The sequence below is a fragment of the Protobothrops mucrosquamatus genome, unplaced genomic scaffold (genome assembly GCF_001527695.2).
Source record: "Protobothrops mucrosquamatus isolate PMUCROS unplaced genomic scaffold, P.Mucros_1.0 scaffold593, whole genome shotgun sequence".
NCBI lineage: Eukaryota > Metazoa > Chordata > Lepidosauria > Squamata > Viperidae > Protobothrops > Protobothrops mucrosquamatus.
Genome location: NW_015386892.1, coordinates 303,263 through 318,380, shown reverse-complemented (window position 1 = coordinate 318,380; position 15,118 = coordinate 303,263). Strand labels below are relative to the sequence as shown.

At 43.9% G+C, this 15,118-nt stretch overlaps 1 protein-coding gene across 1 annotated transcript in view; it reads right to left on the bottom strand.

Annotated features, from left to right (window-relative positions):
• Positions 1 to 437: 437 nt before the first annotated feature.
• The window catches only part of CABP7 (calcium binding protein 7), a 22,228-nt gene continuing 7,547 nt past the window's right edge, over positions 438 to 15,118 (bottom strand). Inside the window, exons 2-5 of the mRNA XM_015817467.1 lie at positions 2,356 to 2,499; positions 1,674 to 1,786; positions 1,072 to 1,225; positions 438 to 565 (exon numbers count right to left, since the gene is read on the bottom strand). Coding sequence (XP_015672953.1) covers positions 438 to 565; positions 1,072 to 1,225; positions 1,674 to 1,786; positions 2,356 to 2,499 — 539 coding nt within the window. The remainder of the gene's footprint in view (positions 566 to 1,071; positions 1,226 to 1,673; positions 1,787 to 2,355; positions 2,500 to 15,118) is intronic.

The following is a 15,118-nucleotide window of genomic DNA, read 5'->3' as shown; positions in this document are numbered from 1 at the left end:
CCTACTATCGGATTATAAAAGCACAGGGTATTGCATTACTCAGATCAGGAAGGGGGTGGTGGAAAAGGGTCACCATGCACTTAGACATGCTTCCAAAGTTTAGTTTAAAAAGTTCACCATGCGGGTCCCAATAACGCCCCTCGGCTTGGCCGAGTGGGACCCTCCCTGGGGAAGCCATGCTATCTGTTCAGAAGACAGCTGTCTCTCCTGGGAGGGGGAACCCCAAAGAGAGTCGAAAGGGAAGGTGACTTTGTCTCTGTGTTTGTGTCTGTGCACGCACGCACGCAGTTTGGCCACGGAGGAATTACAGTTTTCCCCAGCCCTGGGTTCTGGTGGCTAAAGGTAAAATTTATAGGTAGGTCTATAGATTTCTTCCCTCGCTTTTTCAAGGAAGTCCAGCTGTCCATTAATCCAGGCGTCGGTTCCTTCTCCAGAGGTTACTTCATCCCACTTCTCAGCACCTGGTTGGCGGCAATGAGCATGACGCTAATGATGAACGCGATGGCGAAAGCGCAGATGAGGCTTTTCCGGACGCACGTCTGCCTGATCTGTTGGTTCGAGCAGGCTGAGGAGGAAGTGGAGAGGAAGAGGGAGAATCGTAGGGCCAGGTCATGAGGAAGAGGAGAGAGAGGATAAGGAGGAAGGGAGAGAAGATGGGGAAGAGGAAGAAACAAGAAGAGATTATTGCAGCGTTTCTCAACCTTGGCAAGTTGAAGATGGGTGGACTTCAGCTCCCAGAATTCCCCCCGGCCAGCTTGGCTTTGAATTCTGGGAGTTGAAGTCCACCCACCTTCAACTTGCCGAGGTTGAGAAGCACTGGACTATCATCACTCTTAGTAAGAATGCTGATATCGGTTTTTTAAGCCAGTGTTTTTCGAACTTGGCAGCTTTGAGGTGGGTGAACTTCAGTTCCCAGAATTGCTGGCTGGGGAGTTGCCAAGGTGGGACACTTCTGAGCTAGAAGTTTCTGCTGTGGGTTTAAAGAACCCACATCTCCTCTGGGGCATGCAAAGCAGGAATCTGATGGCCAGTTTGTCTCTGGATCCGAGTCCCAAGACCAAGTCCACTTACTTTCCACGTCCACTGGACATTCCTCCGCGTTCCCCATGTGGCTTTCCTCCTCAGTCATGATGATGTTTTCAATGTCCTTCATGGAGAGGTGCTCGCAAAAGGTGTCGTACAGCAGCCGTTTCAGCTCATCGACCGTCAGCTTCTGCATGTCGCACTGCAGAGGAAGAAAGAGTATTGCACAGCTTCCGATGCCGTAAATGAGCTCAAGGCAGGCACAAAACACACTGGACAGAGAACCTGTGGGGATTTTGTTTTGTTTTTCTTAGTGATCCTGATTCTCCGATCCTCCAGAGAAACTATCTAGATAGGAAGTTCATGGTGTTGCAACCTCAGAGAACATCAAGAACCCAACATCTTCACTCTTCAGTCCTTCTGAGAAGTTATCTAGATATGGAGTAGATGAGTTCGTGGTGTTGCAAGCTTGGAGAACATCAAGAACCCAATGTCTTCATTCTTCAGTCCTTCTGAGAAGCTATCTAGATATGGAGTGGATGAGTTTGTGGTGTTGCAAGCTTGGAGAACATCAAGAACCCAACATCTTCCCTCTTCAATCCTATACGAAGAAGAGTGTCACAGAGACCTGGAATGGAGTCCCTCCTTACCTTCCAGAACACGGTGTCAAAATCAGCGCCATGAAACTTCTCTGGTATGCCAGAAGTGGAAAGCTTGGGTCCCAGTAACGTCACAAACTCTTCAAAGTCCACTTGCCCGTCCCCTAGAAATGAGAGGAACAATCACAGGTGACCTGAAGCAAGCATGAAGTTCAAGATTCATGTGTTGGTGAAAGAGGAAGGAAGGAAGGAAGGAAGGAAGGAAGGAAGGAAGGAAGGAAGGAAGGAAGGAAGGAAGGAAGGAAGGAAGGAAGGAAGGAAGGAAGGAAGGAAGTGTAGACTTCTTTACACCACCATCTAGGTATGTTGGGCTATGACTTGTCTGTGGAGATTCTCAGTCATCCAGGTCATAGTTATCCCAAAGATGCTTTTTCACGAGGCAACTGGACTTCCTTGTTTTTCTCTGAAGACATTTCGCTTCTCATCCAAGAAGCTTCTTCAGCTCTGAGCTGAAGCCAAAGGTCTTCAAAGAAAAACAGGAAAGTCCAGTTGCTTCATGAAAAAACATCTTTGAGATGGGCTATGACTTCCAACAATCCCATCCACCTTAGTCAACCAAAAAGCAGAGAATAAAGAAGTATTGGAGATGAAGAAGGTTGATGAGAAGAAAAAACCCAACAACATCCAAAGGAAAAAGAAAAAAAAAGGATGGTCCTCGCCTGACCAGCCTTACCATCCATGTCCAGCCTCTGGATGATAACTTCCAACTCCACTTCATTGGGCATGTAGCCGAGAGACCTCATGGCAGTGCCAAGTTCTTGCTTGGAGATGAAGCCGTTGCCATCTCGGTCAAAGACTTTGAAGGCCTCACGGATCTCTATAGAGAGAAAGAAAAGGAGAGAAGATCATTAAGCCATGAAGCCAGAAGATGGTTTTGACCTGGAGGTTGCATGGTGCCAGGACTGGGCAGCTTCTGACCCAGATCTGTTTTATTTAGTGTCTGATCCAGTACGATGCCCCTTTGGCTTTGATCTAACCAAACTGGACAGAGCTCAACAGGATCCGAACCGTGGCAGGGGCCAATATTGGAAATATAAATAACAGAATAACAGAATTGGAAGGGACCTTTGAGGTCTTCTAGTCCAACCCCTTGCTCAAGCAGGAGACCCCATACAATTGCAGACAAATGGCTGTCCAGTCTCTTCTTAAAAGCCTCCAGTGATGGAGCACCCATAATTTCTGGAGGCAAGCTGTTCCACTGATCAATTGTTCTGTCGGGAAATGCCTCCTTAGTTCTAGGTTGCTTCTCTTCTTGGTTAGTTTCCATCAGTTGCTTCTTGTTCTGCCTTCTGGTGCTTTGGATAATAGGTTGACACCCCCCTCTTTTCTGTGACAGCCCCTCAAATATTGGAGGACTCCATTTTCAAGGTCAAACTGTTGCACTGGATGTGGAATTTTGCCCTGTTGCTTTGAGCTCTGCATTTTTGCAAATAGTCACTTCCTTTTGCAAGCTGCTCTATGACAACAATCTTCCATGCATTCAAGCATTCCTTCATTTCAACTCAACAACAATTAACCCCAATTCCCAACCTGACGCCTTGCAAATGTTTAGCTTACAACTGTACGGGAATGTACAGTGACACATACAGAAGGGGCCGGCTGGGAACTGCGTAGATTTGTACCATCCAGGGTTATCATTCGTGCTCAGTGCCAGCTTCCATGTTAGACCTCTAAAGCAAGGATGCTTAAATGGGAACAAATCAAAACTACTTCTGCATTTTCTCTTATACACAATCTCTCTCACACACACATAGACACAGAGAGAAGAGGAAAGAGGGGGGGGGGACAAGAGAGACACAAAAGAGAGAGAAAGGAGAGAAAGAGAGAGACTAGAGAGGGAGAGATAAAGAGAGATGATAGAGAGAAAGAGAGAGAGAGACATAAAGAGAGAGGGACAAAAGAGACACAAAAGAGAGAGAGAGGAGATAAAGAGATGAAAGAAAAAGACTAGGGGGGAGATAAAGAGAGATGAAAGAAAGATAGAGGGAAAGAGAAGAGAGGAGATAAAAAGAGGAGAGAGGAGATTAAAGAGAGATTAAAGAAATATATACATTTCTTTTCAAAGAAAGCCCAAAAAGATTAAACAAAAATAGTTCAGGGTTTAGGAAGGAGCCTCCTCCATTTCCTTCCTCCCAGTTCTCGGATGAATGAAAGAATTTGCTTTTGAAGGAGAAGGAGGAGGAGGATTTTGTTGAAATTCTCCTGGGCAAAGTGAGCTGTCTTGGCACTTATTTACCAACTAGGCATCTAATGGAGGGCTGTGAAATCACCCTATCATCTCTGGCAATTTGAATCCTGCTGCTTTCTATATTCTCATTAAATCCCCAGAGAAGCCAAAGCAAGAGGTAAATTGTCCCCATGGGCCTTTTTTAAGACTCGGACGCGCAGACCAGAAAATGACAAAACAATCGCAGCAGACTCCCTTTTGTTGTCAGGGAAAAAAACGACAATGGATTCATTCCCTCTAGATCTGCCCTCTAGACCCTACTACAGTCGATCCTTATATTCAGATTAGAGTGAGCACATTCCTCCGTTCGGCGGGCGACTGAGTAGATGGCGCTTATTTATTAAACATTAGCAAACATCCACATCACTTAATTAGAAAAACAGGACCAGAAGCAAGTCAAAAGCAAGGAGAACGAAGCCAGATTCACTTAACAACTGCTCGAGTAATTTAAAAATGGTCGTAAGGTTGTAAAAGGTCGTAAAATGGAGCAAAATTCACTTAACGTATGTTTCACTTTGCAGCAAAAATTTTGGGCTGAATTGTCAAGGGCTGCCTCTATATTATTATGTAATTTTCCTCTCCTGCTTGAGTTGATTTCTATTTGCTTTTCTGTTTAATTTCTGCTGGCCCTTGATTGAATGAAGATCATTTACTAACCCTTTTGTAACAATAGTAGGAGTCGTGAAAAGTAGGCCACTAGGTGATTCTATAAAAGGAACAACTTGATGGGCAAGGCAGAGGTATCTCTTACATTTGTCACTGCTAACCCCAAAACAAAATCAAACTACAATCAGGAAAAAGACAGCCTGACAAAGACAGAAAAATGGAAGGGGGGGGGACTTTTGATCAACCGCAATACAAATTTTAGCATCACCTTAAAAGGAAAAAAGATTAATTACAGAGCAATTACATCACGTGGGTGTCAAATGTTTAAAAAGGAGGTTTAAGTTGCAAGGGCCATCTGTGCGAGTTTGTGTGCTTGTTTGATTTTACAAAAATTGCGGTGCTCCAAATGCAGCATTTGTCCAGATAACACACTCATTGTTTCTCTTATTAATTTTACTTTGGATGGCTCTCTCTTTTTTCCCTGCAGGACTGTCAGTTTTTTAAAGAATTAGTTTAAGAAACTAAACGGTGGATCACGGGAACAGATTCAACACGTGTTCATTATTGCAAAGTGACAGGGGGGGAAAAGAAATTCATTCTCCATCAATTATACAATGGATCAAAGATTTAAATTCTGTTTTTGGCTCCCAAGGCTCTCCTCTGAAGGACTAACTAGACCTCCGGGCTCAATATGTTACTTTTATATACTTAATTCTCTTTATTATTAAATGAACTCACCGGTTCATAACTGTATTGGGTAACATTAAATAAACATACATTGAGATATAGGGGTTTTGGGGTTTTTTTGCTTTTTTCATACACCACAAAATAAATAAATAAAGTGAACAAAATTTTTTTAGGTAAAATAAAATTTTAAAAAAGGAACTCTTTGAGTTCCAGCCTGGAGGGTTTGAATATTATATTGTTCCTTCAGCTACTGCACTGGGGAGAAAGGGGTTGTTTGAAAAAGTATTTAAATGAGAAAAAAAAAGATTATGACCTGAACTGAAGCATGGTTATTAAAGCAAGTGGATGAACTGGAATTTGGTCTGTTCTAACAAATTACTTTTTGGTAGCTTGCAATGGAGAGAGAAGCAGAACAACAGAATTTACGGAATAACAGAATTGGAAGAGACCTTGGAGGTCATCTAGTCCAACCCCCTGCTCGGGCAGGAGACCCTATACAATTTCAGACAACTGGTTGTCCAGTCTCTTCTTTAAAAGAGGTGGAGCACCCACAACTTCTGGTGGCAAGCTGTTCCACTGGTTAATTGTCCTCACTGTTAGGAAATTCCTCCTTAGTTCTAGGTTGCTTCTCTCCTTGATTAGTTTCCATCCGTTGCTTCTTGTCCTGCCTTCAGGGGCTTTGGAGAATAGCTTGACCCCCACTTCTTCTTCAAGTTCTGTTTCCAGGTAAGATGAAGACCTTCCTAAGTGGACGTTTGATGGACACGTCTCATTTCAGCCCCTGATTTGAATATCCGAGAGGGAGAACTTTCGCAAGACGGTTTTACGAGCAATTAAACCACCATGGGTGATCGACTCCGACTATTGCCAAGGAAGCTTTAATGGGTGGCTCGTTAAAATTAGAACTGTGAAATTAATAGATGAGGGGAATCTGATGGGATAAGATCCAGCACGGCCTTTAGAGAAGTGTTTTACAGGGCAAGCCTTTTGCAAGATCTTCATAATCAAATTGATTTCGCTTGACCGCAAGCAAATATGAGCTGAGTTGGGTGGAAGGGCCCACCAGACTCTCGGCAGCACAAAGAGGAGACAATTGTGTTATAGTCAGAGAGAGAAATGATGCATCTGATGTACAGCGTTTGAGGAAGGTTGAAGAAGCTAAAAGATTGCCAGGAATACAGCTATAGGTAGTCCAAATTTGAGCTCATAATTTCTGTTGCTAAGCCATACAGTTGTTAAGTGAGTTTTCACTTAAAGTGACTTAAGACCATTTTAAGGGACTTACGTCCATTTTAAGTGACTTAAGACTGTTTTACGTGACTTAAGACCGTTTTCCACACTGATGACCATCACAGCATCCTCACAGTCACGCGATCAAACTTCAGACGCTTGGCAACCGACTTATATTTACGATGGTTGCTCTGTGCCTGGGGCGTCACGCGATCCCCTTTTGCGATCTTCCAACAAGCCAAGTCAACGGGGAAGGCCAAATTCCCTCAACAACCGTGTCAACTCATTGAACAACTTGCGGCGATTCACCGTGGCGAGCCAGGTCGTAAAATGGGGCAAAACTCACTGAAACCACTGTCTCACTTAGCCATGGAAATTTTGGGCTCCATCACAGTCATGAGCCGAGGACTGCCTGTGTTTTCATCCCGTCATCTGGACAGTGGCCCGGATGGGTCGACGACGTGGCTTTATAAATGGATTCCAGCTTTGATGTTTAGTGCCAAAGTGGCTCAGTTGGCGTCACAGGCTTCGTTGAGCCGAAGCCGCGAATGTTCCAAGGTTAATTCCTCTGCTAATTCTCTAATTGACCTCTTGGTGGGCACCCAGCCACTCTGCAAGACTATCATCAGGCCGCTGGTATCTGTTTTTCCCTGCTGCGTATTTTTTGGGGGGAAGGACGGAGGAAGCGAGGGAGGGAGATCAGGAAGGAGTTATTTCCCCTGCCCTTTGTTTCCCAACCGGTTTGCGACAAATCTCTCTGCCTCCAGACAGCTTTAAATAAAACGAAATAAAATACGAGTGACCTTGTTCGGGGACCCTTTTCCCCCCCCCTTCATCTCCGTTTAATGAACAGTTGGAAATTGGTGTCATAATATCACTCCCTAAGGCTTATGTCCTCCTCGTGTATCAGAATGACATGTGCCTCGGGATGTTAAATAATTTCTCCCATTAATTTGGGGGACGAGGTGAAGGGGGGGGGACAGCTGCTGGAAGAATCCAAGACACAACTAAAAGTCAGCCTCCAGCAAAAGACCTTTACCCCCAAAAGTAAGAGGTCTCTTCTAGCTTTGTTTAATCCTTAAAAAAAAAAGTCCCACATATTTACAGCCAGGGTTGGTTTTTGCAGAGACATTTCTTCTTGCACTTTGGAATGGCTAGGAAGATTCTCCTCAACTTTCTGCAGTGTGATGTAGCGCTTATGGGACGACTGTGTGTCTCTTGAGCAGAGGGAGGGGTGCAGAAGGCCACATGACACAACAAGCTTGGTAGACTGACCCCAACCTGTTCAGGTTTTTTTTTATGATGGGCAAAAATCTGTGAAACATTTAGGTAAGAAGGATAGCCATGTAGGGGAAACGTCAAGCAAGCATGGCCACCACTGGTTGGGAGTGGCCAAAACTGGACAGTAAGAAGAATACCTATATTCCTATATATAAAGACCACCTGCTTGTGGTCTCTTTGATTGAGATTTGGATCTAGGCCCAACCAATGATGCTGGAACCAAGATACAATAGCCTACTTATCTGCAGGCTTTCATCACTTCCCCAGTTTCCTTCAGGTTCTCAGCCCCTGTCAAGACCCATCTATTGGCCACACTCAACTGTTATTACCTCCCTGTCTTTCTTCTATTGTTGATCTTTCTAGGAGGACTTCTTGTAGGCCAGTGTTTTAAGATATGTAAATTTCCTTCTTCTTCCTCTTCCTCTTCCTCTTCCTCTTCCTCTTCCTCCTCCTCCTCCTCCTCCTCCTCCTCCTCCTCTTCTTCTTCTTCTTCTTCTTCTTCTTCTTCTTCTTCTTCTTCTTCTTCTTCTTCCTCCTCCTCCTCCTCCTCCTCCTCATCATCATCATAAGAGATGCCAGTGTTAGCTCTCCATGCTTTTAAAAGCTAATTTTTCTCAGTTATGTTTTGAGTTCCTTGTTTATTCCAAAACTAATGCCCACCAAGTATGTCAGGTTCCATAACCTTCCAGCAAGATGGCAGCTAGGAATTTACAGCATCCAACACAGGTCACTAGGAAAAGCCAGAGGAGTGGACTAGCCAGTCCAGTTGACCAAAGAAGGTAGATCACAAACACAAACCATAATTGGTTCTCTTGTGGGAAAGGAAACTAAGAATAAACAGGGAGGGTGGAGGCGAAATCAACCAATCAGGACCCCAATATGAGATTTAGAATGGTGATTGCCATAATTTAATTGCAGAAGGTCATGATGTCCAAAATTATGGATTGTGAGTTCAGATCTTCTGAACCACCAATATTACCCTTACCCCCCAAGGGCTACCCACACTTCATTGGATTGTGATGAAGACAAAACCAAGACCACAATCTCTGCAAATTCCAAAAGAAAATGAGCAAAATGTCTTTGCTGGCTAACCAGCACGTTGACAGGAACAAAGCAAGTTTTCTGGTTGAGGAATTGGAAAGAAATGCTGTAGTTGTAATTATGCGCAATCCTCGTCAATTTCTCTCTTCTCTTTTTTAGTCAGCATGTCGAGTTTTGCTTAGATTCTCACTTTTTTGCAAGTATGCTCAATTCAAAGGAAGTTTTTGTTGTTGTTTTTACAAACAAACAAAAGCTTGCCCTCTAATTGGTGAATGCTTTGTTCCCTCTTTCCCAAACATGTTTCTAAATTTATAACAATGCCCATATTTTCTGTGAGTAGTTTTGTTTCCGATAACACACTGCCGAGATTGTTTCCAGCAACTGAATTCTTCACTGACGCTTCTCTAAACATGCACAATTATTGTTGACAAATTGCCCGGCTAAGTTGGTAAGACCGCACCTTGTAAATGATGACTAAAGCTCAGTTTGTGCGATTCAAAATTCACTGTAATTCAGTGTTTGGTAATTCAGACATGAGTTACGGTTCAGCTGCGAGCCAAACAAATGTTTCCTTCCACTTTTAAACCCATTTCATAGACTCCGGGTTTCTCTTCCAGGGTTGATCCTCCATAGAAGTGAAAATGAGTTACTCTGTGCCCCCAGAGACCTTGTACACAAGAAAAAAAAAGTCACAAGAAGCTCTGTCTACAAACAGGTTGTGGCATTCCTGGGGAAGGCTAAGAGAGTTTTCATAAACTAAGGGATAAAAGGGATAGAGAGAGAAACAAACGGATTTATTTAATTAATTTATATCCCATCGTCATTAGTTTTATAAACAACTGAAGGCAATGAAGATACAAAATACTCCTTCCTCTTCCTATTTTGTCCCCAACAACAACAATGAGTTGAGCTGAGAAAGAGAGACTGGCCTAAAGTCACCCAGCTGGCTTTCAGGGCTAAGGTGGAACTAGAATTCACTGTCTCCTGGTGATTGAGCCAAAGTTACCTACTCAGCTTTCGTGGCTAAGGTGAGACTAGAACTCATGGTCTCCTGGTGATTGGCCCCAAGTCACCCACACAGTTTTTTTTGCCTAAGACAGGACTAGAACTCGCCATTTCCTGGTGATTGGTCCAAAGTTACCTACCTAGTTTTCTTGCCTAAGGTGGGACTACAACTCACTGTCTCCTGGTTTCTAGCCTGGTGCCTTAATCTATAAGCCTTAGACTATAAGACTCAGATCCAGCCAGCTTGAAATTAATAAACGGAGTGAGGAGAATCCTGCAGCCTTGCTGGCTTTTTTCTGCCTTTTACCCCAATCTTTGTTTTTAACAGCCGCAGGCCAGGCAGGCAGACCGTGCTCTAATCTACACTTGGACAAGCAGCACTGAATTTATTTAGGGCCACCAAGAAGTTTGCAGTTGTTGGATTTAATTCCCTGCCGAAAAGACTTTCCCCTCAATCAGCGAAACGTGGCACAGCAGCCTGTCAGAACTGTACCTCAACAGGCAGTGGTTGAAAATGGAGCTGTCACTCTCATATGAAGTTAGATGAACGTTGGCAGCTTTGGGATCCGTATCCTGATTCTCTGGATTAAAGCTGTTAAGAGTTTGAGCGGTCCAACATCTTGGGGTGGAGAAACCATTAAGGGAGAAGAAACACAACGGAGTCCTGGGGCAGTGGAAGCTAATTCTGCCTTGATTCTGCTGGGTACAGAGAGTACTTACAGCAGTCTGTTTAGTGACCGTTCGAAGTTACAACAGCACTGAAAAAAGTGACTTATAACCATTTTTCACACTTGACCGTTGCAGCATCCCCAGGGTCACGTGATCAAAATTCAGATGCTTGGCTGGCTCCTATTTGTGATGGTTGCCGTATCTCAGGGCCCCTACAAACTTCTGGAGGCAAGTAGTTCCACTGGTTAATTGTTCTCACTGTCAGAAAATTCCTCCTTAGTTCTAGGTTGCTTCTCTCTTTGGTGAGTTTCCATCTGTTGCTTCTTGTCTTGCCTTCAGGTGCTTTGGAGAATAGCTTGACTCCCTCTTCTTTGTGGATGCCCCTCAGATACTGGAATACTGCTATCATGTCACCCCTCGTCCTTCTTTTCCCTATACTAGCCATACCCAATTCCTGCAACCGTTCTTCATATATTGTTCCATCATTGTCCATACAATAATTTTGCAGCAGTCAACCATATACAATATCAATTTACAATGAGTCTTTTCCTAATTCATTGTCTCCATTCCATTCCATTCTATTCTATTATTAATTCTAAATTCTATTCTGTTCTGTTCTATTCTGTTCTATTCCATTCCATTCCATTCCATTATTATTCTATTCTATTCTATTCTTCTATTCTATTCTATTCTATTCTATTCTATTCATTGAATGGCCACTGAACAAATGATCATAAGCCAAGGACTACCTTTATCAGAATATTGCATGATAACTTTTTTCATTCATTCCTTTTTCCAGCTCATCCCTCGCACCTCTACAAACTTTAAAATTCCCGTGAAAATACCAATCCCTCAAAATGCTAACACCTCTCTTGTTGTGACAGTGCCTTGCTTAGTCAAGGACAAAGACCAGTAAAGTACTCAGATATGAATACAATGGACCTGTCACCACCTGGTGGAGTTGCTGCGTGTCAGGCACATAACATTCAACGCATAATGCATTTGGCAAACATCCAAGACCTAGAGGTGTGATGGAAAGCAAAGACCGGGGAGGGAGGGAGGGGGATGTGGCGTGGCGCATAATCACATTTCAGATGATTTAAAAGGGCAAAAATCCCCTTGTGAAATGCACCATGCAATGCGCTGTTACAACAACAGGTCACCACAATATAAAAAAAAGATGTCAAGACTCTAGAAAGAGTGCAGAGAAGAGCAACAAAGATGATTAGGGGACTGGAAGCCAAAACATAGGAAGAACAGTTGAAGGCATTGAGTATGGCTGGTTTATGAAGAGAAGGACTAGGGGGTGACATGATAGCAGGGTTCCAATATTTGAGGGGCTTCCCTTAAGGAAGAGGGTGGGCAAGCTATTCTCCAAAGCACCCGAAGGCAGGACAAGAAGCAACGGATGGAAACTAATCAAGGAGAGAAGCAACCTAGAAATAAAAAGAAATTCCCTGACAGTGAGAACAATCAATCAGTGGAACAACCTGCCTCCAGATGTTGTGAATGCTCCAACACTGGAAGTTTTTAAGAAGAGACTGGACAGCCATTTGTCTGAAATGGTATAAGGTTTCTTGCCTGAGCACAGGGCTGGACTAGAAGACCTCCAAGTTCCCTTCCAGCTCTATTCTATTCTATTCTATTCTATTCTATTCTATTCTATTCTATCCTATCTCCAAGGTCCCTCCCAACTCTCTTATTCTGTTCTGTTAACCATTAATAATAACCGACAATAAGAACCAGAAGGATGGTTAATGAGAATGGAAATGACCAAAACTCAGTTTGGAAAAAGTCCTCACATTGGAAGGGGTGGGATTTTTTATTTTTTTGCAATGCTGCCTGTGCACATTTCTGCAGAGATAAGAATCAGCAGCATATTCTTCTTCGTCATCACAAGAAAAGTCTTCCGTCTTAATTTTAATTTTCTGGGCCTGTCACAACTCATTAGAGAAGACTGAAAAAGAGGCCGAATGAAATCAGGTTCATCGTACTGTGAGATGCCAGTTGTTTGTACAAGCGGGGTGAATCAGACCACGTCAAACCTTAGCGTGGTTTATTCATTAGGGCACGGCTGGCAAGGCGAGCGTGCCGCGGCTCTTGTCACCCCCCCAAATTGTAGAGTTCACCGACGGCCTTGGAACCTGCTGGGAACGAGGCTGTCCCGTCTCCAAAGACAGACCCCCTCCCTAATTCCCAAGTGAACAACCTAGAAGTAAGGAGAATAACTCAAAATCTTTCCATTGTGCTGCAACGGTCAGATTTACTACTGCAGTTCTGTTAGGAGAACAGCAGAGGTAGCAACACACTTCTGATCCAGCCTCCATCTGTCTCTTGATTCAAAGGGATGGCCGAAAGCCGAGAAGTGCTCCTCTGAGTACTGGATTGTGGGGATATTTGTGGGTTTTACAGGAGGCAACATGCAGGGCGGAGATAAGCACCCCCCTGGGTGGTTCACTCTCCTCTGTTGTTGCCAAGCCTGAGAAGGGAAGAGAGGCAGGAGAAGTATCCTATCATTCTTAGCTTGGGATGATGCCTCCTTGAGGATGTAAGCAGGATGTATCCTGAGAGGAAGGAGAAAGAGAAAATTGGGAAGCCCATCATGGAGTCCTTGCCCAGTGACCAAATGTGTAGAGGAATGTCATGGTGTGTGCGAACGTCCTTGGGAGCTGGGCGGAAAGAGATGCTGTTAGGGAATGATGAGATAAGAGAGGGTAGAGCCTGCAGCTGCATAACGGGCAGAGAAGGAAACTCAGAAAGGAATTCTTCCTAACAGAAGAATTCAGCCCCTTACTATCATGCTGTCAGCCTTTCAAGCTAGGCCAGGTCCCAAATAGGGACCTGGAGGGATGCCATTTTATTGCTGTGGTAAGGAAAGACAATCTTGAAAGCCTGTGAAGTTGTCTCTGCCCTATGTTACGTCAAAGAAAATCAAGGCAGAATTATGTTGAGTTTCTTTCTCATGCATCTTTCAAAGTGATCATGTCACTTTTTTCCAATGCTGTTGTAACTTTGAACGGTCACCAACGAATGACTGTAAGCCGAGAACTACCTGTATTGTTAACCTGGTTGTTTTATCCGATCATTGTCTTCCTCCTGTCCCTCAAAGCCATCCCTTCTTCCCTCTATATTTCTGGAGATTGAGGGGGTCACATTATTCAGAAAGAACCCAACCCCGTTGAGGACAACTCAAAGAAGCAAAGCCATATGGGTGTTAGAGATAAATTCTAGGCTCAACCAAGAATAGGGTGAACGTCAAGTCAAAATAACAATAGAATTGCAGTCATTTTTGTGGTCTTTGACCTTCCCTAATCTGAGAATCAGATTCTTTAAAGATTCTCAATTCCTCCATCACACTTCTTCAAGGTAGACGTAGTAAAACCCCTGTGGCTGAGCATATTTGCCCATGTGGTGATGAGGTGGTTGAAACCGTGTCACATGTAACACTCCACTGTAAATTTTACAGAGGCATTAGGTCAACCTACAGTATGCCCCTAATTGATAAATTCCTTGGGAGGTCCAATAAATTTTACATGAACCTTCTCCTTCAGGATTTAAAACCATTCATTGCATGTTGTGTCACTGTGATGAAGGCAAGATGTGAGTGGTCAAAGACATATTTGCCTTGGTTTTAAAACGCTGCTTGGTTTGTTATATCTTGAGCTACAGAGCCTCCATCTTGCTAGGGTTGAGTTTCAGCCAGTTTCCCCCACACACACAAATCCAGGCCCTTCCATTTTTTATCCTGAGTTAAAGCACACACACACACACACACACACACACACACACACACACACCATCCCACCTCTCTCTACACCTGCAAACATCCCTGTACAATTTAGGGCAATGAGGATTTGGGCTCCTTCAATTAAAAAAAATAATTAGAAAGTCAGTTCCGGAGCAATAACAACCAGGATGAATCTGTTTTAAGTCCGTTTAAGAATTTACCCTTGATTAGCCTGTTTCTTAAATGAGCGGTTTCTGCCAGCGGACCCTGGGAAAGGCATTAATTCAGCCGGATTATGCGGCTCTTTCGCATAAGTGTGGGAGATCCTTTTACGCAGCCCCGAAAGAGAGGGAAGGGGGAATCCAATGGAGAAAGCAAATCTGCCTGACGTTTGCTGATTTATTCATGGGCAGGGAAGCAAAGGGGGCACCATCACCGTGTGCGTTGAAATCAAAGCACAATGCATCCCCTAATAACACGAGGGGATTCATCCTTGATGTTCAATCTGCTATATCTAGAGCTAATGGTGAGTGGGGGGGGGGGGACAAGGCTTCAGGACCCTTTCAGGGAATCTCTGTTTCCCATGGTCATAAGACCAGACTTTCTCACAATCTGCTAGACATCGCAACGGAGGCCAAGACCTATAGAAAAAGCTACAGGTCAGTCCTCAACTTACAACAGGTCGTTTAGTGACCATCCGAAGTTACCACGGTACTGAAAAAAGTCACTTAGGACCGTTTTTCACGCTTACGACCGTTGTAGCATTCCCCCACGGTCGCGGGATCAAAATTCAGATGCTCGGCAACCGACTCGTAGTTAGGACCGTTGCCTGGTCCCAAGGTCACAGGATCTCCCTTTGCGACCTGACAAACAGAGTCCAGTTGGGAAGCCACTTAACAATCCTGCGACTAACTTAGCAACTTAACAACTTAACAGAGGTCATAATATGGGGCAAAAATTCGC